A 27,304-nucleotide genomic window follows, 5' to 3' on the forward strand; every position below is an offset into this window, starting at 1 on the left:
CGCCAGCTCCACATGACGATGACACTCCAAAGTCTCCCAGGCATCGGAGCCTTGAAGACCCCCAGTGTTCACACTGCACGAGATTTCACATTCCCCTCTGCCACTATTCTGCTCATGCGTAGCGGCTGGTTGTTAGGCCATATGGAGAGCCCAGTGGATCCAGGTGTTCCTGACGTCGTTGCGCGGTAGCCCTTCGTGTTCTTAGCTACAAGCTGTGCCGTTATCCTGTCTCTTGGCCCCGGCTCCTGAGATTTAGGTTGGCCAATCTTGGCAAGATAATCCCCATTAGGCTCCGTGCTTTGCAATTGGCTTCGTTTCCTGGTTCGCTCGATAGCCTGGATTTACCTCGCACATGATGCTCGCTCGGCTGAAAGAGAGAAACAACGACGACGACAACGGGCTTTGTGCCCATAAAGACAGGTTCCGGCGTAGACGTAGTCTATCGCATTCCATGTTGATCGCCCAGCCGACATGTAGCGTTCGATACTTCAAGGTCTGAGGCCACGTTTCAATGGCTGTAGGTGCAGGCACAGCGGTATTACTGTTAGAAGCGTATGCGGGGCTCTATAGAAAAGTTAGCAGTCGAGCTATGATAAAGGGAGAGATAAAACAAACCAGACCTGCATCAGCAACTTTGATTAGTAGGCGATGCGATCCATTCACATCCATCTCGACATCCAGATCGAAACGAACGATGTCCAGAACTCAAAGCGCAAGCTCCACCTCAGCCACATAAAATGGCCCTAGCTAGCTTTACCGGAACGAGATCAATACCCCCCGCACCCGTCGGAGCATCCTCCGTCATGACGCAGATGCCGCTTACTGAGTGGCCGAGCAGAGTGATGTGCATGCAGATCAGCCAGGACGACAACGTCAACGGGCTCGCAGCGACCAATAATGGTTTCGGACGGTCCGGGGATGACCGCGCTGATCATCTCCATACTTCGATGGGGGCGAAACGATCAATGGATAAGAAAATGCGGAGGATATCTATATCCCGGAGTATTAAAGGTCCTGTGATCCTGCGGAGGTAAGTTGTACAGGATATGTGTCCTTATTTATCCTGCGGAAAAGCAAATATTGTGGAATGTGTGTGCCGCGCAACGGAGAGAAATGGATGTGTGTTGAATTAGATTCCAGGCCATGCATGGTATATTGTCGCGTCGCGGCCAGGAGAGTAGTATGTATAGAGTAAACGATAGGATAGAATGTATGGGTATATACCGCTGAACAAAAAAACGAATAGAAAAGGAAATGCAAAATGAAAGAAATCCTGGAAGATCCAGCTGTACAAGAAGGACTGAGACTTGCTCCACCCCTCTTTTCATATCGAATCAAAGGAGACTTCTCAAGAGACCGAAGACAATGGCGCCGAGGGTGACCACCTCCTTGGCGCCCCTCGAACTCAAACCCGCCGCCGCCCCCGTGTACTCCGGCTCCTCCTGCTCCACAGACGTTGTCGGCTCCAAGCTTATTGACGGCCACGGCACGATATCACTTGACGCGGGTGTTGGGATGGGTGTCGATCGGATTGTTATGCTGCCCCCTGAGCTGGTTGACGGAGGGAGCGTTGGTGGAGGTGGAGGAGGGAAGTCCGGATTGATGCTGTGAGTGGGGTTGGAGAGGTATGAGGTTGTCAATGCGAGGCCGTATTCGCGGGCGCAGGCTTTCGCGTCCATGCTGTCGGGGCAGCAGTAGGGTTCGAGGAAACAGTAAGAGGAGGAGGGGCAGGCGTCTGTTATTCAATCGCACCGGTTAGTTTTCCGATTCCAATCCATTGATCAATGAGTGGGTGCCTAGTTCGGGAAAAGGTAAATAGAGGAGGGGAAAACGTACAGGTACCTCCTGGACAACACGTCTGTCCTTCATCAGGGTTATAGCAGATGCCGCTGTCGCCGCACATGGGCCAGTTGGCTGGACAGCCTGGGGTAGTGCCGGGAATAAAGGCATTGCTGTCACTATCGTGGTGACGTTTGAGGAGGGAGAAAGGAGCGTCCGCCGCGATCGTCTGGCCCGCCAGCACGGGGGCCAGCAACAAGAGGGGGATCATGAATCTGTAGAATGCTGGGGCGAAGAATGCGAATTAGAGAACCGGGGAAGAAGAGGAGAAGAGGGAAAACCGGGAGATGAGAGCGGTGGACCGCAACTCACTTTGGACGGTCACTAGGCACAGTAGCCGCTTTTAGTCTACTTGAGGACCAAACCCGGTGCCTTAATTAATCTCGCGATGCCGCAGGGTCATACTTCATATATATTGTCTTACTCCCTAACTCCCGATGAAACTCTCTCAATAACACGCAAATACCCTAGGTCATCAATCATAAGCCCGCTAGCCGCAGTCGCTCCTTCAGTGCTTCGATCTCCTGATCCACCTCTCCATTACTGCTGGTGCCCTTCTTGTCTCTCAGCGAGACGGAGCGGTACTCTCCATCTCCTCCTGGCGCTCCCACCGTAACCCATACAAATTTGCTACCTCCACCACTGCTCGACTGTACGCGCTCCTGCGCGCCCTCCCAAAACATCTCAGTCCCCACTTTTTCGTGTGACGGTCGTCCTCCCAGCCGTCCCTGCCGGATCCAGTTTTTCAGCACGTCTTTAATGAAGCTGATTTTCTGTAGGAAGGAGTTTGCGTCCAGGACGTCCTTGATACGCTCATCCAACGAGCTAGTACTCGTGCCATAAGCGATACTAAGGAAGGTAGCCACTTCATCGGAGACCACGGCTCGGGTATCGAATCCAGAAGGGTGCATCCTCCCCTTCGTGGCGAGGTAACGGGCAGCAGACGGCGAGAGGTGGTAAAAGTCCATCCAAGGAGAGGAGTTCCTCGTACGACCCGGTGCCAGTACTAGCTTGGTGTGATCAGGGAAGTTGAATTGGAAAGCTCCGTCTCCAAAGCCCCAGACTCCAACATTGCCCAATCGCTGGTAGAACTTGACGAACTGGCCAGGTGAACTATCCGTCATCGGATCATCGAGTAACCCCTCCTCGCCATGCCGGCCCAGGGACCCGATCATATATTTGCCGAATTGGTCTACGAGCTTCACGCGCTTAATCTTCTCAGCGTCGGCGCGAGCTCGGTCGACTCCAGAGTCCGTGCGGACCTTGACCCCTCCACTAGACCCTTTGACCTCAAACAATGAGGGCGGGATAAAAGCCCGGCGGATCCCGCCGCGGCATTCAACAAGATCATTGCTACAATTCTCGTAGAACTCCACGGCCTTCCCATGACGGGGGACGAGCTGATCAGCCTCAGAATAAGGGCGGGACTCGGTATCAGCCTTTTCCTGACTTCGAGCTTTGCGCCGAATGTGCTTCTCACCGTCTCGAACCACGACGCCGCTAGCGGGCTGTCCGTTCTCGGCTTTGAAAACACAGCCAACGCTACCATCGTCCAGCACGTACCCAATTCCGTACCGATTCGTATAGTCGACCCACTTGATGACATATGCGTGAGGGGCCCGGCGTGACGCTGCCCGCCGTCGAGCAGATGAGTGAGGTACTAGGTTAGAAAGCATATTGCGTAAATCCATCTTCACATCATCGACCGAGGAACCTGGTATTATTTCGCAGGGATCATCCGAGTGGAGAAGGGAATGCAAACCAAGAGTCGATCTCGGCTTACTAGCAGTCGTCAATGAAGCCTTGCTTCCAGTCCGACTGATCGGTTGAGGATAAGATTGGGGCCGTGGCCGTGGGGGAGGATCTTCCTTGCGGACTACTTCAGGTTCGGCAATCTTTTCAGGAGCTGGCCTTCTGGTCGTACTCTCCGTCGAGGCTTTAACGGCTGACCGCACGGATGGCTGTCTCGGCCTAGATGGCAGGCTTTCGAGGGCTGTTGATGCGGACCTCTCTTTCAGCGTTGGGAGTGGCTGGGCCACATCGTGGCCTGCGGCTTCTAGTTTTCGGGACTGAGAGCGTGTCTTTCCCACGGTCAACATACCGAGCTCGTCACCGGCTTGGAACGTTGGGGGTGCTGCGTTTAGACCCCGAACTGAACCAGTACCGGAGTATGAGGCGGCAGCACCGCGCCTGGTTCGGATTGGTCGGTCAGCAAAGCCTCCGGTAGGCGCTGAATTGAGCCCTGTGTCCCGCACGTCGGGCATCACTTTGCTTGTCGGTACCGGTGGATCGCAAAGTGAAGGAACTTTTCTCACGGTTGTCTTGCCTGTTAACGCTTGTTGGCGAAGCGTGGCCGCGTGGCTTTGAGATTCGGTCCGCCGCTGCTGTGCCGCTGCCAGCGCGACTTGCGTGCGTGATTGAGATATTGACGTGGTTCGGAGAGCTGTGACGCTGCTTTTGGTGGACAGAACACTACTGTCCAAGGAAGAGTCATCCCTCCGCATCGGAACAGGGTCCGGGGCGCTCCAATCGCCCATGTAAATATGCGGATAGCTATAGACAATGTCTTCCGGCAGAGGGATCAAAGGCTGGAGACCCTTCTCTTCCTCGGCCAAGCACTCAGCAAACGCTGATTTCGAGGAGTTCTGACCGGTCGATTTTCGCGCCGAGCCGTCCGGTTTCCTGCCTACACCACAAGAGCTGTAAAAGGCTGCTTTACACGTCCGGTAGCGCAGAATGGGATCGTCAATATCCTTGATATAGCTGGCAAACTTCTCGTCATAATCTAACCCATTGCCGTACGTCATGCAGTCCCCTTTTGGCTCTATCGATCGAAGCCATGTCGGTTTCTGAAGTCTGCATATCGGATCCAGTCGTTTGGGTATACATCCGTGATACATGTTGAAGAATTGGTGCTCCACGATATCGTCGGGTTCTGGGCGCTCTTTCTCGTCAAGATTAAGGCAGCAGCTCACCAAGGCCTTGGCCTCGTCGGGAATATGATTGGGGCAATCTCCATCTTTGGGCCATACATATGTGAGGCTTCTAACCTTCTTATATATCTCTTCTTGGGTCTTCGATTGAAAAGGTGGGTATCCGGTAAGCATTGCGAAACTGCGCGAATGTTAGCCCAACTCGGTACGCCTACACATAAGAGCATCCCTACCAGATTACACCCAAGGACCAGATGTCGACTTTCTGCGTGTGGCCTCCTTTGCTTCGGTCCAAGACTTCTGGAGCAATATAGTTCGGTGTTCCGCACAAGGTCTTTCTCCTTTTCTCGTCCTTTTCAGAGATGATCATCGCGGCCAATCCAAAGTCCCCAACCTTGATATCCATATTTCGGTCCAGGAACAGGTTTCCCATTTTCAGGTCACGATGCGCAACGTTTCGCTTGTGCAGATATTTCACTGCGCCGCAAAGCTGGATCATGAATCGTCTGACTTCTGGCAAACTCAAGCATTTCCTTTTCCGCACCATGTCCATCACTGAGCCGTTAGGGCACAGCTCCAGAATTACATATATGCACTGGTCAAAAGCGAAAGCCCTGTGAAAGCCGACAATGTGGGGATGGCGCATCTTCGAGTGTATCTGAAGCTCCGTCCGGAACTAGGCGAAAGGTCAGCAGTCTAACAAGGCCGAACCAGGGACTCATAAAGTACCTTTTCTGCCATTTTCTTTTGTGTCATTTCAGACCTCACAACTTTCATCGCAAACATGCGGCCGTTCCGCAACAGAGTTCCTTCATAGCAGATCGCGAAACCTCCCTTGCCGAGAAATGCGCCGGTCGAGTACCGCTCGCCATCGTCCCCAGGTTCCAAAACAAGCGCTGGAGGTGGCGGCGCATGGTTCTTCGTCGATGAAGCCTTTTGGGCGGCGTTCGCAGCAGCGGCATTCTTGTCCAAAACCTTTCTCTCCATAGAGGTTTTGGGCTTGATCATTTGGTTCGTCGACCGAGGGGATAGCGCTTCCATTTTTGTGTGACAATATAGCTTTGTCGTTATTGATCCTCTTTTTCGATCTTCAGCCGTTGAGTATAAATGGCAGCAGCCTCAAACAATTGCGCGGACGGATATTCGCAAAAGCAGGCAGTTGTAGCGATCATCGAATACGATATAAACAATCAATTACGGAACGGAGGGGGTATATGAAACGGGTTGTTGGTATCCCTATAGTTTTTAGCCTCATTAGTATTCGTCAGAGTAACAGACCAGCGACACCAGGCAAAACAACGACGGCGAGGCGGACTTACCAAAAAGCAATCAACAATGAAGAATAACAATGACGCTCAAAAACAACAATATGCATCCAACGCCGTGTCGTCAGGCTTCGCACGAGGTGGGGAAGAGGTTGGACCGGCAGGAACTTAAGGGATGCAGGAGAAGAACTCGAGGGTCTCACACGACAAAAACGTTTTCCCCGAAACGGAAATCGATAAACATCGAGCGGCCGCCCGCAACAACGGGGGATTGCTGATGTCAGCATGCACAAGCCCGGCACGAATGCTTGGATGCCGCAGACACCTGAGCTAGCCCGCATTGGGCTGGTTTGTGCCTGACGATCCACTAGCCAACCAGGATGACGATGGCGGTGTTTTTGCGAAGAGGGACAATCTGAGCCTCCGAGGGCAGTCTGTGACTCACCTCTGGATAATTCATGCTACGATGGATATATAAGACGCCCGCTATCACACATATCTTTGATGCAAACCCGCCCTGACCTCGTGCCACGATGTCCCTCACTTTGAAACTCTCCTCCCTTGTCATCCGGACGCTCTCCAAGCCGATCGCCGTATGTCAGCGCAGACCCTTACTGGCCGCAGCGGAAAAACCAAACTGACACTGAGTGTGGACAGAATCAAATCAAAGCACAGGCCCGCGAACATGAGCGTTTCCGGCGAATCTGCGTCTCCATGGCCCAGGCCCTCCACCGACTCGACATGCGGCTCCGACTCGGTACCATACGCGACAATGCCACAGCTCAACGGCGCGCCGCTGCAGAGGCAGAACTCAAGAAACACAAACCAACGTCGCCTACGGTAAAAACACATGCAGACACCCGAGCTGAGGAGGAAGCAATTGCCAAAGCGAAAGAAGCCGAGAAGCCGGCTCCCAAGCCCCATATTCGACCGCTGTCCGAGTCGAAAGCCATCGAGTCCGGTGCGACGTTCATCAGCGAAAGTTTTCTCTTCATCGTGGCGGGAAGCCTGATACTGTTCGAGTCGTGGCGATCCAGGAGGAAAGAGACAACGCGGAGGGACGACGTTGCGGCTCGGCTCAAGGAGCTCGAAGATGCGCAAAAAGTTGATAGGCAGGCGTTCCTGGCCCTGGAGAAGGAGCTCATAGCTCTCGAAAAGGAGCTTCTGAGAACAAAGCTCAAGAACGGAGAGGTGCCCAAACCAACCCGCAGAATCCTTCCACGGGAGATATGGGACGTCGAGCCTGAGCCAGAAGCTGAGCCAGAGGAGCCGGGTTGGTTCTCTAGTCTCACATCATATTTCCGTTTTGGTCAAACTCCAGAGCAGCAAATAGAGAAGGTGGCGAAGGTGGAACCCCCCAAGGCCACTACAGAGCCTACATCGTCGACGTCGGCAGTCATTCCATCAAAACCCGAGGCTGACAAGGAAAACAAAAAGGCTTAATTGGCCTCCAAGCTTCTCTGAAACATTGCGATCAATAGGCGCTTCCTGCTTACCGCTGATCCAAAGGTTTGATTGCACTTGGAATATTTTGCAGGTGAACATCATCCCATGTCTATATATAACTTTCGTTTGTGTATTATAGATGGAATCTGTGGCGCCTTCTTATAGTGTTGTTAATGGATACCCCTCTCAAGTGATAAATAAGGTAGCTGTCAAGGTCCCGTGCCTAGTTAGTTGTACCGGTTCTCTGTTCTCTACATAGATATACAAGACCTTTACCAGATCATGAACCAGAAGCCCTCGCGCATATTGAGCCAACATGGATAATCATTCTGGACTCCGTGGTACTTTCGGTTCATCTCTACGGAGCAATCCTATCTGGGAAGTCATTGGGCCAATTTTGATAGCTTCGTCGAAGAGCATTGAAGGTCAGGCTACAATTCTTGCTGTACTTATGCACCACCTTGGTGACTGGGTCTCTAGAAGTGTCTCGACAGCAGGTCAATGACTTCACGTTCGTCCAAGAGGCCGATAACGAGCCCCTACAGCTGCTTCTCCTAACGCCGTCTTCCCTCGAAGCGTACCAGAAGCGGAGTCTTATTCTTCGCTTGAGGGAATTTGCAGCTTCAGACTCATCATCATGCCCGAGAAAAGCAATTGCATTCCTTCTGTCAGAAGACGCATTTTCCAGTGCCAGCGAGAAATATAGTCTCAATGCACTGCTCGCGTTGCAAGTACTGTACGTCCTACTCCTCCTCTCTAAGGCTAGTGCAAGATTGAAAACTAGCCTTTGATCGTTCGGTAGTTTATTCGAAAGCCTTGCGGTTCCTCTTCCAGTGATCACCATCCCAGATGCGCCCTCGTTCCTTGCCTCGGTCAAAGAGTATATGGCAAACCTTGAGGATATACCGGTGACAAGTTCTGCATTGGGAGAATCACTCGCCCTGCTAGCGCAAGCCACTTCGGAATATCCTAATGCTCTCTGTGAGCAAGCGACGAGCATTCTCAGCGATCTTTTTCCATCTTTCACTGCATTGAGCGAGGCTACGCGCACGCTCGAGGGGCAGGAAGTGCTGGGAGAATATTTGGGAGCTGAAGCTGCGGAGAAAATTGTACGATTCTGGCAGGAAGATCTGTTGACTGAATGAGTGAGATGAAGTTATGAATGAGCCAGTGAATACGCCGGGATATATATTGCCACCACTCTTTCCGCGGCTCAGCGCGATGTCGGGCGCAAACCCATTTACCACCACCAAGGCGCGAATTAGTTATGGTGACAATTGACGATTACGGAAGACACAGTAATCCCAAAGAATTGATTTCCCCGCTACGCCCAAAGTCTCCGCGTAAAAGTCGATGGAAAGCCAATTCTGACAGGCTGCGATGACACAATCAAGCGCCAGGAACCGGGAAGGGTCGATGATTTGCCGCCTAGACCCAGACCCAGAGGCAGCAAGAATACCAAAGGAGTTATTAATAACCAGATTTGACGCTGATTGCGCGTTGTCGGCCTGAGAAAGAAACCCGACGGTGCCACACGTGTAAGGAGTGTGGCGCAAGCGGTGCCCGTCCCAAGCAAAGGCAGCGTAATCAGAACCACCCCCCATTCAGTCTGCGCTTCGCTCCGCAGGGAGTTCTCCTCCACATCGTCATTCTTCTCCCAATCCCTCCCTCGTGCACACTTCCACTCTTTCGTCCCTAGTTCTTATTCTTCTTCTCATTTCCCGTATTATTTTATATATCTCAGCGCGGGGTGAACCTTGTATTTTCTGCGTTCATTCCCCTTTCATGCCGCAGCGTTATCTCCCTCTATTTCCGCTGTAAATTGATAGGCCAGATATCTTTGTCGCCTAGGCGCAAGACCCGGGGTAGTCGGTAACAACAGCCATGGTGAGTCTCCTCAAGACAGCTTCGCACGGGCATTTCCAAGGCGAAAAGAAATTCACTAACCACTTCCTCCAATTTAGGGTCACTCACGACGTCCCGCAGGTGGGGAGAAGAAGAGCCGGTTCGGTCGCTCCAAAGCCGCCGCTGATGTGGGCGACGGCCGGCAAGCGGGGGGCAAGCCCCAGGTCAGAAAGGCAGTTTTTGAGAGCACAAAGAAGAAGGAGATTGGTGTTTCCGATCTTACTCTGCTGAGCAAGATTTCCAACGAGGCAATCAACGATAACTTGAAGCTGCGGTTTCAACATGACGAAATCTATGTAAGCCGCCCTGGCTTAGGGAGGATGCGCGGGCGGGGTGTTTCGCTAACACAGCTGTTGAACAGACGTATATCGGACACGTGCTTGTCTCTGTTAACCCTTTCCGAGATTGTAAGTGAATTGGTATGTGCTATCCGGAGGGACACTGCTGACGGACTGGCTCTGAATAGTGGGTATCTACACCGACCGTGTCCTCGACTCCTACCGGGGCAAGAACCGACTCGAAGTCCCTCCTCACGTTTTCGCCGTCGCCGAATCCTCATACTATAACATGAAATCATACAAAGACAACCAGTGTGTTATCATCTCTGGCGAGTCGGGTGCGGGCAAGACCGAAGCCGCGAAGCGAATCATGCAATACATTGCCAGTGTGTCCGGCGGAAGTGATTCATCCATTCAGGAAACGAAGGACATGGTTCTAGCGACCAACCCTTTGCTCGAGTCATTCGGGAATGCGAAGACATTGCGAAACAACAACTCTTCACGGTTCGGAAAGTACTTGGAGCTGGAATTCAACGCTCAGGGCGAGCCTGTCGGAGCCAACATCACCAATTACTTGCTGGAAAAGTCGAGAGTGGTAGGACAGATTACGAATGAGCGAAACTTTCACATTTTCTACCAGTTCGCCAAGGGAGCCCCGCAGAAATACAGAGGTACAGCCAATATTTCCAGAGTATGCTGCAAATGCGCTTGCTAACACCGAGACAGATTCATTCGGCATCCAACAGCCTCAGTCCTACCTATACACGAGCCGATCGAAATGCTACGATGTTCCCGGAGTCGACGATGTGGCGGAGTTCCAAGATACTATGAATGCGATGTCGGTTATTGGAATGTCAGAAGCGGAGCAAGATAATGTTTTCCGAATGCTGGCTGCGATCCTGTGGCTTGGAAACGTTCAATTCGGCGAGGACGATTCCGGAAACGCTGCTATTACGGATCAGTCAGTGGTGGACTTTGTCGCATATTTGCTGGAAGTCGACTCCGCCCAAGTCAATCAAGCGTTGACTATTCGCATGATGGAAACGAGTCGCGGTGGCCGCCGAGGATCCATTTACGAGGTGCCTTTGAACACGGTGCAAGCCGTGGCTGTGCGTGATGCATTGGCCAAGGCGATTTATTTCAACCTTTTCGACTGGATTGTGCAGCGTGTAAACCAGTCACTGACAGCTAAGGGTGCGGTGACCAACTCCATTGGTATCCTTGATATCTACGGCTTTGAGATTTTCGAGAAGAACTCGTTCGAACAGCTTTGCATCAATTACGTCAACGAGAAGCTTCAGCAGATTTTCATTCAATTGACGCTCAAAGCTGAACAGGAAGAATACGAGCGGGAGCAGATTACCTGGACGCCTATCAAATACTTTGATAACAAGGTCGTGTGTTCTCTGATTGAAGACAAGCGCCCGCCTGGTGTTTTTGCTGCTCTTAATGATGCCTGCGCAACCGCGCACGCTGATTCTGGAGCCGCGGACAACACTTTCGTTGGACGACTTAACTTCCTCTCTCAAAACCCGAACTTCGAGAACCGGCAGGGCCAGTTCATCATTAAGCACTACGCTGGTGATGTGAGCTACGCTGTTCAGGGAATGACGGACAAGAACAAAGACCAGCTTCTGAAGGATTTGTTGAACCTCGTCCAGTCGAGCGGCAATCCCTTTGTTCACACAATTTTCCCCGAACAGGTCAACCAGGATGACAAGCGTCGTCCTCCTACTGCTAGTGATAAGATCAAGGCCTCTGCGAATGACTTGGTAGCAACCTTGATGAAAGCGCAGCCATCCTATATTCGAACGATCAAGCCCAACGACAACAAGGCGCCCAAGGAGTACAACGAGGGCAATGTTCTTCACCAGATCAAGTATCTGGGTTTGCAGGAGAACGTTCGCATTCGACGTGCTGGTTTCGCTTACCGTCAGACGTTCGACAAGTTCGTTGAGCGTTTTTACCTCCTATCACCCAAGACATCCTACGCTGGTGACTACACATGGACAGGCGACGTGGAAACCGGCGCACGACAGATCCTCAAAGACACACGAATCCCTGCCGAGGAGTACCAAATGGGTATCACCAAGGTGTTCATCAAGACTCCCGAAACCCTCTTCGCTCTCGAAGCTATGCGTGACCGGTACTGGCATAACATGGCCATTCGAATCCAGCGTGCTTGGCGAAACTACCTGCGGTACCGAACAGAGTGTGCCATTCGAATCCAACGTTTCTGGCGCCGAACAACTGGTGGACTTGAGTTTATCAAGCTGCGTGACCAGGGTCATCAGATCCTGGCAGGCCGCAAGGAGCGCAGGAGAATGAGTATACTTGGTTCACGACGATTCCTTGGCGACTACGTCGGTATTGGTAACAAGGGAGGTCCGGGCGAGATGATCCGAAGTGGCGCAGCTATCAGCAGTATGTATATTCACTCCTCTTCAACGGATGACGATGCTAACAATCTGAAGGCTCCGAAGACGTCCTGTTCTCTTGCCGTGGAGAGGTTCTCGTTTCCAAGTTCGGTCGCTCCAGCAAGCCTTCCCCACGTATCCTTGTCTTGGTTAGTAACGTCAATCCTCTGCGTATATTGTATCCTAACCTGTTCAGACAAATCGACATGTGTACATCGTCGCGCAAAACATCGTCAACAACCAGCTCGTCATCGCCTCGGAAAGGACTATTCCTATCGGTGCGATCAAGACTGTCAGCGCTTCAAGTTTCCAAGACGACTGGTTCTCGCTCGTTGTGGGTGGCCAGGAGCCTGATCCGCTCGTAAGCTGCGTCTTCAAGACCGAGTTCTTTACCCACCTTCACAATGCTCTCCGCGGGCAATTGAACCTGAAGATCGGTCCACAGTAAGTTGTCTTTGTTCCCGCCGTGAGGCAATCATCAGCTAACCGTAGCAGGATCGAATACAACAAGAAACCAGGAAAGCTGGCCACAGTCAAGGTAGTCAAGGACGCATCGCAGGGTGATAGCTACAAGAGTGGAACTATCCACACTGGCTCAGGGGAACCGCCCAACTCAGTATCAAAACCTACTCCTCGTGGAAAGCAAGTCGCAGCCCGACCTGTCACGAAAGGCAAGCTTCTTCGACCCGGTGGTCCCGGCGGCGGACCGTCCAAGCTGGCATCCAGGCCTGCAGCGGATCGTCGGCCTGTACCACAGCCTACACCTGCCCCGCGGCCAACACCAGCAGCTCAACAAGCAGCTGCGCCTAGACCAGTTGCTCAACCTGTCGCAGATCTTGCCGCGGCCCATCAACGTACCTCGTCTACGGCGTCTGCAAGGGCGCCTCCCCCGCCTCCTCCAGCCACAGCCCCCGGACCCAAGAAGGCGAAGGTTCTGTATGACTTCAACAGCGACAACAGCAGTATGCTTTCAATTAAAGCAGGCGAACTCGTCCAGATCATGTCTAAGGAAGGAAATGGTAAGGCATTCGCCATGTTATATGTTTACATGTCCAGACTAACAGTTTTCAGGTTGGTGGCTATGCATGAACCTCGATACGTCAGCTCAAGGCTGGACCCCCGAAGCGTACCTCGAGGAGCAAGTTGCCCCCGCACCGCGACCTACTCCTCCCCCTCCTCCGCCAACAGCTCCACGATCAAGCCCTGCCCCCGTGAACGGATCGGCCACCGCCGCGGCAGCAAAAGCTAAACCAGCGCCCCCACCACCTGCCAAGCGACCCAACATGGCTGGCCGGAAAACGGCCCCTGCACCTCCACTCGCACCACGAGATAGTGCCGTCAGCATGAACTCGCAAGACTCGTCTGGCGCCAGTGGACGCGGCACACCAAACAGTCTGTCAAACGCTAGTCTCGCCGGCGGCCTTGCCGACGCACTGCGGGCTCGACAGACCGCCATGCAGGGCAAGCGAGATGACGATGACGACGATGACTGGTGATCTGTTCGCATACTCTTTCACTCCCTTTGCCGTTATTCAATTCTGAGCACGATTTCTATTCGTTTTGTCTCTGGTACTCTTGTTTTAGCCATTAGACGGGTTTCTTGCCTTTTTTTTTGTTCTTGTTTTTGTTTGGAGATTACTTCGTTCTTCTCTTTTTCTTTCTCTCTTTTCTTTCGCGTGTCGCTTGGCTAGGTTTGATCTGGAGCTCTGATACCACAAAGTCTCTGGGCAGACCGCACATTATATTACATGATTGATTTGGCGCTTCGTTTGCATACCCGTTTTCTACCTTCCCCTTGTTCCCTGTTATCTGGATAGCCGATCGAACCCTTCTACATCTCGATCAGTGTAAGTAGACAGACCGTAGAGGTTACCAAAAATGCGTTCATATCATATATCGTTATCATAGCACCTATCGTGCATGCATCCTATAGTATAGATACCGCATCCCGTATCCAGCGCCTAAAGAACTCATGTAAACACCAAATCTAACAAAATCACATATCAAGAAGAAAAAAAAGGTAAAATTCTACTCCTTCGCCCCCTCCCCCTCAGTAGTCTCACTCGAAACCTCAAACGTCCGATGAACCCCAATTCTCGACGTCGACCCAGACCTCCCCGACCTCGCCGCCGCAAGATGCGGCGACGCCAACCCCGAAGTCCCCAAACCCACCGCACCCTCCCCACGCCTTCCATCCGCATTAAGCACCCCCTCCTGCCCCGCCCCGGGATACGGCGCTGCGGACCCAAACTCATCGCCGCGCCCGCCCTCGACCGTCGCGCGCATCGTCATCATCCCGATATACGGCCCGTAGAAATCGTCGCTGGGTTTGTTGGTTTTGGTGCTCCGGCCGCTGATGCTCCGGTGGTCAAAGTTGTCGGGTTCGAGGCCGAAGCCAGGTCCGAGTCCGAGGCCGAGATTGGCTCCGGGGGCGTCCTCGCTGCGTGTGCATGTCGTTCTCGTCGACGCGAGACTCGTCCGTCCGACGCCGAGGCCCGAGTCGAATGTCGCGAGGGCGTGCAGGCCGCCGCTGCGGCTGGATTTCGAGCTGCGGTTGCGGGTGTGTTTGCTGCGGCTTTTTGAGGTACTTGGCGGGGACGTGCCGTTGTCGTTGTCGTTGCCGTTGTAGTTGTAGTTATAGTAGTCGAAGTCGAAGGGTGGGTAAGGGGAGGGGGAGGGGGGAGAGGAGCGGGAGCGGAAGATGCGGAAGAGGGGACGTGTTGTTGCGAGGGAGCCGGCTGTTATTGCGAGGCCGGTTTCGATCGCGGAGAAGATTGCAATCTTGAGTTGAATCTTGTGTTAGTGGACGGATTGTGGTGGACAGAGAGAGGGGTGGGAGGAAGGGAGGGAAGTCGCTGGAGGTAGTATGGGAGGGTTGTGGAGGGAGGGCATACTTCGTAGGTTGCGTCTGCATTGCAAACTGTTAGTACTTGCTTGAAGGAAGGGGAGAGGGGATGATGTGAGGGTATAAGAGGAACGTACATAAAAAGTCCGGGTCACGAATCGTCCCCACGAACGGCATGCGGACGATAACCGCTACACTTGCGCTGTAAACCAGAAAGATTAGTGAATCCAGCTCTCTTTAGAACCATCAGCGAAAGAGAAACATACACACAGGCCATCCCCAGCAGCCCCACAACAGCAGCCTTGGTCTGGATATTCATCTGCAGCTTGCGCACAAGCATAATCGGCAACAGACCAACAGTGAGGTCGAAAAGCGCCGAGGCCGCGCTGAAAATGTAAAACATGATCGCGATAGGATCGATATATCTGCACCTTCCTGACGTATCGCCGCCCATCCGCGTCCAGAAGAAAGAGACGGGCGAGCATTGGGCTACGAGGAGGATGAAGAAGACTAGCCCCGTGGTGACGACGAGGGTAGTCACAGTGTATAGTGTTGCTCTGTGGCAGGGAAAGAGCATTACGCGGAGGAGGAAGATGCACACGGATATCTTGGCGAGGATGGAGGAGATGGTGTAGGCGACTTCGGCTAGGAACCAGTACTAGAAGGAAAAGTCAGAGTGAGGCGATGGGGAAAACAAAGACTGGGTAAGAGCATACCTCCATTGCAATACTTGCGTGCTCGGGGATCAGATCTGCGAGATGCCGCCCTGTACCCCAGATTCCGCCTCCAAACATGGACCCGCAGTACATGATGTAGAAGAGCTGCAGGATTAGCATTCGGACTAACCAGGCGCAATCAGTTAAAGGACATACCATAGCGAGGATCATGATCCCGTCATCCCAGCCAAACGCCTTGACAATGCGCAATCGCACATAGCAGCGAAGAAGCACAGCAATGGTAGACAGTGCTAGAAAGGCTGCCGCCACTCCACGGACAGCCGCGGGTCGATTTACCATGACTGTCGGGGTAAAAGATGTCGAAGATCGAGCTGAAGCCGAGGTAGCTGCAGATGCAAATGCAACGCAGATATATGTATATCAAGCGGTCAAAGAAGCGTAGATCCAACAGGTCAAGACATCACGAAGAAATATAGCGCTGATCGCCGAGAGAACTCTGCAGAAACCCAAGCCTTATAGTCTTAGTCTCGAGACAGCTTCAGTTTCAGTCCCAGTCGTAGTTCAAGTCCCAGTTTCCACATGACTCGTGCGAGACTGTTGCGATGTCGGTATTGCCACACAAGACCGGGGTCCAGCCGAGCTTCAGCCTTCTTTACTGCAAGCTCAAGTATGAAGGGGGCAAGGTTTTGAGATCTAGACGGGCGACATCTGGCCGATGCACGTCATTTTGCTGTCAAATGGATGCCGTTGGCTGGATCGCGGATCCTCGCAGTGTCGTTTCTGGGACGAACCATGGAACACAAATCCGGGATGGGGGATCGGCTTTCAGTGAGATGGACACGGGGAGGAGGCTAGAGCGAAATAAGAAGGTCTTTAAAAATGGAGAGTCCAGACTGCAGAGGCGATCTGATGGGATTATGGAAATGCATTAAAATTGCAAAGTGTAGGTGGTGGGGTGGAGTTGATGCGAGGAGTAGAAAGGTTGGGTGGAGGCGGAACTGAAGAACTGCCAGATAATTGTGGATAACGCCAGCATACTCGAAGCATGACTTACGATATGAATAATAATTAGAATCATTATTCTGGATTCCGATACTCATCATATACGTCCGATTGCAATTCAAAGTGGGATTTCCTCTCATACAACATATAGCATCATAGTATGTCCAAAGCTATCAGGTAGCTACACATAGAGGAGCACAGCTCCAGAAATATCCCCACGACCGACGCGACTACGTAACGAGAGTGATTCCAATCACTTCAAGAACTTGCTGGCAAGGCTCATAATCCCACTCGGGCCACCGGTCCCCTCACTTCCACTCATCTGACTCTTCAGGTACATCTTGAACGCCATCTCGGCAGCGGAGTTGACAGCAGACTGCTTGTCACCGGACTATCGCACCAAACCAAACAATTAGCATATCTCTCAGGAAGGGTAATGATGTGAACAAGGAGATGTAGGACATACCGCCTCCCCCTTCCCTGCCTTCTCCTCCCACATCCTCCCAGCCTGCGCCATGGCCAGCCCAATAAACGCATTCTTATCCTTCCCCCCGCCCGTCTGCTCTCCAGACCCCTGATTAAACAGTTTGAGAGCCTGCAGCGCCGCACCGGCGCCCAAATCCCTCGAGTCCATCGTGTTCCCGCCCTCCTCGTACCGCTTGTGCGCGTTGACGACGTGCTCCTCGTCGACGTCGTTGTCGTTGTCGTAGGCGGATTTGCGCTCCTTGACGAACTTCAGCGCCGTGGAGAAGAGCGAGGAGTCTTCGGATGAGGACGAGTGCGCGGCGGCGTGCGAGGCGGCCGGGTTGAGGTTGTCTTTGTCGTCATCGTCGTCGTCGAAGTGTTTCTTCACTGCGTCGGCGAGGAAGTTTCCGAAGGACATTTTGGTGGGTTGCGTTTGTGTTTGGGGGGTGAGAAGTTTGCGATTTGGTTTGATTGGGATGGTAGGAAGGTATGAGGGATGGATGGATGATGAACAGCAGGGGAGCTGGTGATGCGTTGTCTATTTATCTGATGTATGAGGGGCTAAGAGGGGTAACCTGTGGCTGGGCAGCTGAGCTCTGGGGGCAATTCAGGGTTGTGATTGGCTGTATGCGGCAACCAGATCGGAGCTAGCAGTCGCACAGCCACGACTCTGATGCAGCTTGAGTGGGGGGTACGTCATCGGCTGGCTGAGAATCGATCGATGCTAGTCGCTGAAGGAGGGAATGAAATCTATGGTGATAATGTCTGATTTGATTCAGTGTACAGAGGTTGAGTGTATGCATGGTATCTCCGCTAAAATGCCGCAAACCGCCCAAAACCAACAGAATGATAGTAACAAAAGGAAACAAATGTGCGATACGTAGTATCGACAGGATTCGACAAAATGATCAAAACAGTAGCAACTCCTCATGCTCCTCATCACACGCAGTCCACATGAACCGCATGTGCCGCTCTCGATCATTCAGTGTACAGCGCTCATCCTCCTTGAGCTCGGTCTCCTTAACCCACTCATTGGGCGACGGCTGCATCCCCAGCGCTTGCCCCCACTGGCGCCGGTCGTATTCCATGAATCCTCCAAAGTCCTCGTCTGTGTTTGCTACCCAGATCGTGCTACCGTCGGGCGAGTAATCTGCACCGCCGACTTCGCCAAAGAAGTCGAGGACCTGCCGGGTTTGGTAGGTTTGTGCGTTCACGATTACGATCCTGTCTGCGGGCTCGCAGAGAAGGAGTGTGCGCGGTCCACCGCCGACTGGCGAGTATCGTAGGGATCGGTATCCAGCGACGTCGGACTCGAACTTGTCGAGCAAACGCCACATGCGTGCGTCCCAGATCATGGCCGTTTTGTCCTGGTTGCTCGTTGCGATCTGCATCATGTCCGGAGACCAGGCGCATGCGAACCCGAAATCGCGATGCCCGCGCAGGGGATGAACGGGCCGGCCAGTGTCTGCTTCGACGACCCAGGCATCAGGAGAGTCTCCGATGATCACCCGTAGACGCCCATCGGGCGAGGTGGACGTGCAGTTGATTGCATGCGCAAGTTCATAGTCCGCAAGGAAGGTGTTCGTTTCGCAGTCCAATATCCGCACGTGGTTATCATTGGAAGCGAAGACCCCAGTCGGCGAGCGATTCGTGCGACTCGAAATGATATCAACGTGGTTGGTTATTCCGCTATCATCTTTTGTCACGATGCCTTCAGCTCCCGAGCCTTCAGCGTCGTGTGCTCGCATGGCATATTCTCCCTTGAATCCACCAGCGATCGTAACTCCAAAGGCTGATTTCATGGTAGAGATCTTCACTGCGTGGTGGAAACCAGACTGCGCACTGGGTACCGACAAATCAATCAGGCATTGCAAATCATCGTAACCTGGAACCCAAGAATAAACCTTGGACATGGACGAAAAGTGTACAGTATTGTAGGCCGGGACAGACATCAGGTTGCGGAGTTGGAAATGCTCGATAGTCGCCTTGTGGTCTGTATACATCGACTTGCCCTGAAAGTAGAATTCCTCGTCCGAAAGTCGGACACTAGGCCGCTGTCGGTTGTACTGTAAATTGTGGTAGGACGTATACCACTGGTCCCGCAAATTACGGGCGTCTGAGCGCCTGACTCGCAGCTTCTCCCACCAGGGGATCTGTTGGACGTCGTAGAACTCCCCTGTATATCTACTTGGTCGTGTAGTTCTCGCCGGCGGTACCCACCAGGGGCTGCTGCCGAGGTTATTTTGAGGCGACACAGGCGGCGCAAGCGAGAGCATTGGTATTGCAGCGGTAGAAGACTGATAAATCCACTGGTGTACGAATTGATCGATATTGAGATTTCTCTCCTGGGCTGATATATATATATATTAGTTTTACGTCGCTTAGTCTTGGAATGAGTACGTACTGGTTGTATGCGCTGATTCTGCAAAATGCTGCTCCGTCGCGGGTTCAACTTCGACCTCGTCGGCGTCGGTAAAATAGCTGCCATGATCCTCTTGGTCAGATGGATCATCAACTCCAGAATCTTGCGAGCCAAACGCGTGGCCGTGGTAGAATTCCTCAAAGTCAACTTCGGATAGATGCGACGGGTTCTCCTCAATCGACTCGTCGAGAGACTCAACGTCATAATCATTGTCGCCGTGGTCTAGATAAAATTTCTGCGCATCATCATCGTCTTCTTGCGTTGTCGTAAAAGATATCGGCTCATGTCGAGAGATGCGCGGGTCATATTCCATTACTAGATCCGAGGTGCTGTCTTCCTCGGTGGCCTCCGAGGGCGCGATATTAGTGCTCACGACGTGAGCGTGGCGAGCGAACGGGTTGAATATCCCTGCTCCATCCACTCGCTCAACTGAATAGTCATTGAGAGGCACACCACCAAAGTCCGACAGGACATCGGTCATTTCCGAATCGGACATGTACAGATCTGCCTGCGGGGAGGCCTCTGAAATCGGGGCGCGCTGGCCATACGTCCGGGGCTGGTGAGAGTATTCGCCCGACTCAATCACAGCATTGACGACTTCGGATACGGGGATACTCGCCTGGTCGTGGATGGCATTCGGGTAACGAGGAACGGACATAAAGGCGGACAGCGCATGGTCGGGGGCAGGGTCGCCTCCAAGTGACGGGGCTGTTTGACGGGGAGCATGATGCGCAGGTTGCCGATGTGGCTGCTCGAATAGGTTGGCGGCATCAGGGCCTGCCCCGGGATGCTCGTTGCCTTCCGTATCCATGTCGCGGGGATGAAACCGAGAAGAGCCCTCAAAAGACAAGGTTTCAGTGGGAACGGCGTCGCATGATGACGAAACCACTAACGGAGTCGCCCGATCAGCCGGATATAGGCCCGACGAGCTGGACGAGGACGACAAGAGGTGGGATACGGACGTTGAAGAAGGCTGAAAAGCAGGCTCACTCTGAGCAGGCATTCCGGCCGCCGAGCGCAGCGCTTGGCTGCCGACAGAGTGAATCGACAAATAGCCTCGCACAATCCGCGGGGGGGAAGGGAAAGGCGAGCTGGAGTCCGAGGGATAAGGCAGAAGAAAGGGTACACGAGCAGGGCGACCAGAGGGCGTGATTGGCACCGAGAGTCGTCCACGTTGCCTCGTTTGGGATCAGGGATCTTGGCTATGCAACAACCGTCGTCCACCCCGCAGCCTGTCTTCCATCACCAACCCCCACTCCAGGGACGGTCAAGAGTGCCGACTTTCGGCGACCAAGACGGTCGTTGAGGTACCGACGATGTCGCGCGGCGACCCTAGAAAGAATATTTCGGCTGAGTATGGCCCAGGACGGCGGCGATGGCAACGCAGTCCAAGAAGGTGGGATGATCTTCGCCGAAGGGCTGGAAATGTAGGGAAGACGTCCTCGGGACTCTACACGAGCGCGAAAAAGGGAAAACGCGGAGGAGAGATGCCGAATCCGAGAGGGCAGAAAATCAATCAAAGAAATTGGAGAAGCGCGAGCCGTCAAGACCGCGCCAGTCAGATGGGCTGGAGTTTGCGTGACTGCAGGAAAAGGAGGGGAATCCAACATGGATTACAAGCAGGAGGATGCAGCTGGACCAGGAGGGGAAGCGATTGGGGCCAAAAGCTGCATGGCGAGGAGCAACGTGCGCCTCAAGCCGTCCCACGCAGAAGTCGATCGTCGACCATCAAAAAGGCAAAGCCCGAAGAATGCTGGAGAAAACGAGGTTAGTTCGACCGGCGAAAATGCGAAGAATGAGTCGATGACCATGCGATGGAAGGATTCTTAGTCAGAACCAACACAACGCCACGCCAGCGAATGGCCAAAACCCGCGCTGGTCTTCAGTTCAAAGAAGAATATTGACTAAATCCTGCACGAATTCAATGGCGAACTCGCGGGCCTGACAAAACTCTCAGCGAGTCAGCCTCTGCAGAGCGCCCATCATTACTTTGCGCGACCGATCGTCGCTGCAGGCAAGGGCCGTGGCCTGGAGCCAGCCAGTATAACAGCGCCCGTTATCCGCTGCTGCAATATAAACTTCAAGCCACGGGAGTATGCGTTTCTTGTATTATATTTCACAAATTATCACACGTCAGGCGAACAGATACGACTCCCTGGGGGCACCTGAGCCACCCTTACAAGACACACTTGAGAAAAGTACTTATATCCAAAAGAAGGGAGAAAATACAGAAACAGGATAGAATATACATCGGTCACATCACAGGAATGAAGAAAAAGAAGACGAATGGTGTCGCAAATACTAATAGTCCGAAAATGGTTCATATGGCATCGGATGATGACCCCCGACCGGTGGCTGCCACCCAGTCTGCATTCTCAACCGGCGATCTGAGCGGAATTAGCATCCGGGCAATATGGATGGGCTGATATGAGCTTACCTTTCTCAAAGTCTCGCCATCTCTTCATGGTAATCTTGCTGCTGTCAAACTCTCCTTCTCCGTCCTCGTGGCCCTTGTCTTTCTCGCCCGCCGTCTTTCGCGTATCACCCCAGCTAAAGTCGTCGAACTTCCAGTACGCATACGTGGGCAGGACAAAGTTCCAAATCGGAAGCGAGATGAGATAAATCAACATCCACAGAACGTAGACGACCCGGTGAGCCGTGATGACGACCAGTACACCAGGAAGACCGAGAATCAGCGCAAGCAGTACCAGAGGAATGATCTGGACAGGCCTGTTGACGATGGAGGAGACGATGACGTAGATGGTAAACGAGATAGCGGCGGGAAGGACAAGCGTTCCGATCAATTCAATGAAGATGACAAATTGCATACTGAAGCAAAAGGTACCACACAGGTCCCGGACGAGGATCAGCTCCATCAGGTTGTGGACGGTACTGTTGATCCACCGGCGTCGCTGGGATAAGAGAACCATGAACTTGTCGGGTACGACGGTTTTGCAGACGGCCTGGGGAACAAAGATCTGCTTTCGCTTGGGGAATGTTCGGAGCATGAGCGTCGAGAGGTATCGATCTTCTCCGAGGAGTAGCAAGTTCTTCTTATGCAGGGTATCGACCACGTTCTCCGAGTAGTGCTCGACGACATCGGGGTTGGCGAGAATCGGGACCCAATAGTTCTGGCCACCCTTGGGCGCTTTGATTCGGTACATCGAGAAACAACCTGGAAGACAAGTGACACCACCGAAAACGGATTCGAAGGATTTGGACAAATGATGAGAAACAAAGTACCTGCAGAACTAGTTAGCCATTTGAAGGGAAATAGGGGGCTGTTCAACATACTCAAACACCTGGATCATGGACACCCAGCTGTCGGTTTTGTTGGCAATCTTCGTTTCACCGCAGAGACCCATTACCTCTGGATCTTTGACCATTGCAGAGATCATGTGCGTCAAACTGTCCGGGAAGACCTTGGTGTCCGCATCGACACAAAGTACGACCTCATAGAAGTCTGGTGGTATCCCCGTTACGTGCAACAGCCCATTGAACATCTCGTACTCCAGCTCTGTCATTCGCTCGTCGAACATGACCTTTTGCAAGAACGACATGAGAATAATCTGACTGTCTCGCTTGCCTCTGTTTCCGGCTTTCCCCTGACCTTCCTCGGCTGGAGTACCGCACTTCACAACGATCATCATCGGGACACGCTGTTGCTTCTCTGGAGGGAAGATAGAGTTCTCGCCATAGTCGTAGAATCCGGAGTACACCTTGGCCATGTTGTGGCGCTTCGAGCCAGTAGCCACCGCCACGTAGGAGAACGCCTGCACGTCGTCGGGATTGTTGAGAGGATCGCGCATCATACGAAGGACAATTTCAGGAGTAGAAAATTGCTCTCCTTTACCCTTAATAAGACCGTCACAGATCACAACGATGGTCTTATGGCTGTTCGGGTAATCTGTCATCGCAATAGAGTCCAAGGTGGTGCGAATTCCTTCTTCACCTTCAGAGTAACAAGTAACCAAGCATAGCGTATGCGCCAGGGGAAATCCATAGGGCTGCCAGTCGGGTGGCGGTTGGGGAACGACAAGTTCATGTATGTAACCAGATGAATCGAGACCCTCAGAATCAGGGGGCATTGTCGAATACCGCGACTCCTGAACTAAGCTGGTTCGGCTTGCAGACGGGTTCAAGCGAGAGTTGTCGACGCTTAGTGTGCCGCTGCCGTTGTGGCTCTCCCGGTAGATCGAACGAGTGTTTCCGCTAGGGACCAATCGGGTGGTGGAGTTTTGGCTTGCCATGGTCACCCATTGGGGCCTCTGCTTCCCTCCGTTGCTCACCGTGTAAGGACTAGAGAACCGAGAAGTTGTTGGTAGGAAACTGGCTCTCTTGCTCATACGGTCACCTGCGTTATGGTCCGCAAGTCGAGGGCCAGGGCGATAGATATCATTTGACCAATCCTCGATCTGTTGGTTCCGGGCTTTCGAATCGACGGCGCCCATGCTGGTCTTCTGAGCCGCGAATCGAGGTGCAAGGAACCATTGGAAGACGACGGCAAAGGCGAATTTGACGATGACAATAGACAAAATAAAGACCAGGGACACGTAGAGCACAACCTGAGACGCAATACAGCCCACGGTATCGGTATCAATACTTCCTACCTTGATGATTTGCGATAAACACTTGCCGATTTGCTTGTCCTCGCCCGTCTGAAAGAAATATGTGAGATCGACGCCGCGAATATCCGGATTCTCACGGAGTTCGTCGAATTTGCTCGGATAGCTAACTTGGTCGGTGTTGAACCAGGCTAAAAGGTCTAGATCGAGGACGTTCCCGGAGTAGATGGCAAGGTTTCGGCTCGTGTTTTTGGTGTCTTCCCAGGTAAAGTAGACATCGCCTGAGCTTTTCAAGTTGTAGAAAGACTGCCGCGCAGACCCTGAGGTATGGCAACCCCAGCCGGGGTAGTACGACTCGGTCAGGTTTGGCCGGGAAGAACCGTCTTGGTTGAAAGGGGCGCATGGGAAGTACCAGGCAAGGTCGCCATTGGCATTGGTAGGAACGTCCGATCCATCGGCGAGTGTGATTAGCCCTTTGCAGTCGCCATTGACTTCCTGGAAGAAAAAGCTTCCATCCTGGCCTCCGTACTTGTGCGGCAAATCATACAGAACGTTGGTGTCTCGGGGGATACCTGTCGCAGCCGGATGCTCTGACCCAGACAAGTCATATGCTTGCCCATGGAAGATCATGTAGCCCCTCCCAATTTCGTTGATCTTCAACCGAGTTGGAGGGTTTCCACATACAGTAGCCGTGAAACCAAAGGTGAGGAAACCGACGAATGCCGCAATCATCAAGATGATGCTGATGAGACCGATCTTCTCACGCCATGCGCTTCGCTGAGCCTTTTGCGGCATGCCGAAACACTTCATTATGAAATCAGGCGCCCAGAATGTCACCACTGAACAGTATGTTGTCCATAAGCTGGGCGGTCGAACCTGCTCCATCGCCTTTTGGCGTCTCTTCTCCGCTGCCGCCTCACGCTTGGTGAGCTTTCTCGAGCCCTTTCTTTTCTTCGATCGGTGCCGAGTCGGAACGCGCTCCATGGGCTTGTTGACATTTCCATGCGCCCCGTACAGCTCCTCCTTGCGCTTTGAGTCCATGCTTGGGGTACTAGTCGTGTCTGCCTCCGCCTCACCGTGCATCAACGGCTCCGTCCCCGTCATCGAATTATACGTCGGCATGTTCTGTGTCCGCTGGTGGTATAGGTAGTTGGGATGGCTCGGATCAATGCGACCTCTCTCCGGCTTCACAAGACTCTTCTTTCGCCTTATTCCGGTATCTTCTGCCCGCTCCTCGTCTATATCTTGGTGGTGCCGAGAGCTATGTGAACGGTGGTGTCGGTGCCGCCGTGGGCTGGTAGGGTCATTGTTTCCAGCATTGTCGGAATCCCGGCGTCTCCTTCGTGAGTTCTCCCGAAAGGCGGAGTGTGTTTCCTCCCTCCCTGGGGACGCCTTCCCCGGCCGCTGCGGCAATGACATTGTGGTCTACACGGTCGGCAAAGGAGTTAGCATCTTGGCGTGAGAGAGCTATCCGCATATTGCACGATGCGTGCGCAAAGATTACGACAAAAGCCTAAGCACCTGAAGGGTGTTCTCCCTGCGGCAGCACCGAAGCAGCTGACTGACCTTATTATAGCATATGCGATGGCGGAATATGAGCGGTTTTCCCGATTGTAAGCCGAAGAGCCCCTCCCCCAGGAATGCGGGCACCGAATCTCACTGCGGGGCCGTGATGATGTCCTGGAATGCGAAACTGCGCTATATTAAGATATTAAACGAACGGGAATATATCGGATAAGGATAATGCGAGAATGTGGTGATGAGGCGCTGAAAAACGACGGTCGGCAACAGGAATCACGAGCACGGTCACGATGGCTGAGAGAACTTCGAATAAAACGAAAGCGAGCGACAAACTTGACTTGTGGAATAAGAAGAGCCACAGCAGTCAAGTTTAAATGCAAGAAGACGCAAACAAAACCGCGAGGAGGAGGAGCGAGGTTGGATGGGAGAGGATGGCAGGAGAGGAATCAGCGGGCAGCAATGGCCAGCAACTGAGATGGGCGCGGAGGTCACGCCAGTCCCTGGATGGATGGGGTCCAGATGGTCAAAGAAAAAATAAAGCGGGCGGCCACCCTGGATCTGTCTTGCTCGCCTTGGGTTACTCCAGGGTAACCCGACGTTGTCTAGCTCAAGAGTTTGTTGAGGATAAATATCGGCCTTGGGAGCAAGAAATGGGTTATGATGTCTCTGTTTACTGATTTTGTTTTGGCTGCAGGATAACGACGTCTGCTTATTTGGACCTACAGCTACATACAGAGGCACCCGAGGAAACACAGACCACACTGACTTTCAGTCCTGAAAACTCCCGCACGCGGGAACTCAGTCGCTAAGCCAAGATATGTGAAATAGACGCGAGGGTGGCAATAATCGCTCAGAAATTATCGATCCCTCTCTGCTCCTGCTCAGGAGACAGGACGCTGGCGAAGACGACTTGTCTCCCAGGCACAGAGCGCTGTCGCTAGGGGCAATCGGTCGGGGCAGATGAAATTCAAGAACAGCTTGGCAGATCCCCGCCAATGGCATGGTCGGGGGTTGCCGCATGGCTCCGCTTAAAGGGGCTGACTCCATCCAGATTTTCTACAGCCTGGGTTTATTGGTTCAACTTTAATCAGGCTTTCTTTAAATAGTCTAGCTCCCAATATCCCACTTTGCTGGTCACCTGAGGCATCAATCTTTTTCACTTTCCCCTCCCCAGAGAGCTGCACTGAGTCCGAGGAGTGGTTGGAGCGATTAAGATAATTGACCTAACAGCAGAAGGCCGCGAAAGCGAATTTGCAAGGTTGCAATCCCAACTTGCCTCCTGCATTTGAGTCAAGTTTGCCGCCAATATCTATTGGAGATGGGCTTTATTCTCAGACACAATTCTGAACATGGCCAATTGACTTTCAGCCTCCCAGCCGCTAGCCAAGCTTCCCTTTCACTATTTTAGAGGCACATAAGTCAGCCATCAGTCAAAAATTACCATCACTGTATTTATGCTCAGATCTGATTGCATAAAGCATCTCCTTTTGTGATGGACAAATTGTGCCTAATCAACGTGAAACCTGTATACTTGGGAAACAGGATCAATGTGGTGCTTTTTCATGTTAAAATGATGCGACAGATCCACCTGATATTTGCACATCTTCCGGGGAACTTGACTGAGAGAAGATTCAAGCGGAATGGTTCGTAAAAAAGGGGTATTTGGGAAGGAACCAAAAGGCTCCAAGATGCTCATCTCCCATGGGAGGTTCCTTGTTGGCAGA

At 52.8% G+C, this 27,304-nt stretch overlaps 9 protein-coding genes across 9 annotated transcripts; 3 read left to right on the plus strand and 6 right to left on the minus strand.

Annotated features, from left to right (window-relative positions):
- Positions 1–1,001: 1,001 nt before the first annotated feature.
- BJX68DRAFT_14256 (uncharacterized protein) lies at positions 1,002–2,197 on the minus strand. Its single transcript, XM_071036502.1, has 3 exons — positions 2,152–2,197; positions 1,837–2,064; positions 1,002–1,735 (listed from the first exon to the last, which is right to left on the minus strand). Exons 2-3 carry the CDS (start codon positions 2,048–2,050, stop codon positions 1,335–1,337), a joined length of 615 nt encoding a protein of 204 aa, XP_070906079.1. The 5' UTR covers positions 2,051–2,064; positions 2,152–2,197; the 3' UTR covers positions 1,002–1,334.
- Positions 2,198–2,236: 39 nt separating this feature from the next.
- On the minus strand, positions 2,237–5,925 carry BJX68DRAFT_14348 (uncharacterized protein). Its single transcript, XM_071036518.1, has 3 exons — positions 5,502–5,925; positions 5,006–5,448; positions 2,237–4,953 (listed from the first exon to the last, which is right to left on the minus strand). Exons 1-3 carry the CDS (start codon positions 5,811–5,813, stop codon positions 2,319–2,321), a joined length of 3,390 nt encoding a protein of 1,129 aa, XP_070906080.1. The 5' UTR covers positions 5,814–5,925; the 3' UTR covers positions 2,237–2,318.
- A 549-nt stretch (positions 5,926–6,474) lies between these two features.
- Positions 6,475–7,661, plus strand: BJX68DRAFT_14328 (OPA3 family protein). Its single transcript, XM_071036513.1, has 2 exons — positions 6,475–6,630; positions 6,695–7,661. Exons 1-2 carry the CDS (start codon positions 6,571–6,573, stop codon positions 7,478–7,480), a joined length of 846 nt encoding a protein of 281 aa, XP_070906081.1. The 5' UTR covers positions 6,475–6,570; the 3' UTR covers positions 7,481–7,661.
- BJX68DRAFT_14329 (uncharacterized protein) lies at positions 7,662–8,616 on the minus strand. The gene has a single exon (XM_071036514.1). The coding sequence runs from the start codon at positions 8,481–8,483 to the stop codon at positions 7,842–7,844; it is 642 nt and encodes a 213-aa protein (XP_070906082.1). The 5' UTR covers positions 8,484–8,616; the 3' UTR covers positions 7,662–7,841.
- A 419-nt stretch (positions 8,617–9,035) lies between these two features.
- BJX68DRAFT_223611 (class I myosin myoA) lies at positions 9,036–14,189 on the plus strand. The gene is made up of 9 exons (XM_071038172.1): positions 9,036–9,370; positions 9,448–9,684; positions 9,750–9,795; positions 9,855–10,337; positions 10,393–12,090; positions 12,141–12,232; positions 12,280–12,527; positions 12,579–13,102; positions 13,155–14,189. Exons 1-9 carry the CDS (start codon positions 9,368–9,370, stop codon positions 13,577–13,579), a joined length of 3,756 nt encoding a protein of 1,251 aa, XP_070906083.1. The 5' UTR covers positions 9,036–9,367; the 3' UTR covers positions 13,580–14,189.
- On the minus strand, positions 13,962–16,566 carry BJX68DRAFT_274002 (uncharacterized protein). The gene is made up of 5 exons (XM_071047578.1): positions 15,801–16,566; positions 15,645–15,749; positions 15,195–15,586; positions 15,066–15,130; positions 13,962–14,821 (listed from the first exon to the last, which is right to left on the minus strand). The coding sequence occupies exons 1-5, from the start codon at positions 15,942–15,944 to the stop codon at positions 14,112–14,114; spliced, it is 1,416 nt and encodes a 471-aa protein (XP_070906084.1). The 5' UTR covers positions 15,945–16,566; the 3' UTR covers positions 13,962–14,111.
- Positions 16,567–16,860: 294 nt separating this feature from the next.
- On the minus strand, positions 16,861–20,305 carry BJX68DRAFT_251754 (WD40 repeat domain-containing protein; the record flags this gene model as incomplete). The annotated part of the gene is made up of 5 exons (XM_071042444.1): positions 16,861–16,998; positions 17,074–17,369; positions 18,064–18,256; positions 18,293–19,422; positions 19,477–20,305. 5 exons carry the CDS (start codon positions 20,303–20,305, stop codon positions 16,861–16,863), a joined length of 2,586 nt encoding a protein of 861 aa, XP_070906085.1.
- A 348-nt stretch (positions 20,306–20,653) lies between these two features.
- On the plus strand, positions 20,654–21,530 carry BJX68DRAFT_14418 (uncharacterized protein). Its single transcript, XM_071036536.1, has one exon. The coding sequence runs from the start codon at positions 20,811–20,813 to the stop codon at positions 21,264–21,266; it is 456 nt and encodes a 151-aa protein (XP_070906086.1). The 5' UTR covers positions 20,654–20,810; the 3' UTR covers positions 21,267–21,530.
- Positions 21,531–21,795: 265 nt separating this feature from the next.
- Positions 21,796–25,478, minus strand: chsF (chitin synthase CHS3; the record flags this gene model as incomplete). The annotated part of the gene is made up of 3 exons (XM_071043984.1): positions 21,796–21,881; positions 21,932–22,737; positions 22,789–25,478. 3 exons carry the CDS (start codon positions 25,476–25,478, stop codon positions 21,796–21,798), a joined length of 3,582 nt encoding a protein of 1,193 aa, XP_070906087.1.
- Between the last annotated feature and the right edge of the window lie 1,826 nt (positions 25,479–27,304).

The sequence above is a fragment of the Aspergillus pseudodeflectus genome, assembly GCF_044049435.1.
Source record: "Aspergillus pseudodeflectus strain CBS 756.74 chromosome Unknown BJX68scaffold_1, whole genome shotgun sequence".
NCBI lineage: Eukaryota > Fungi > Ascomycota > Eurotiomycetes > Eurotiales > Aspergillaceae > Aspergillus > Aspergillus pseudodeflectus.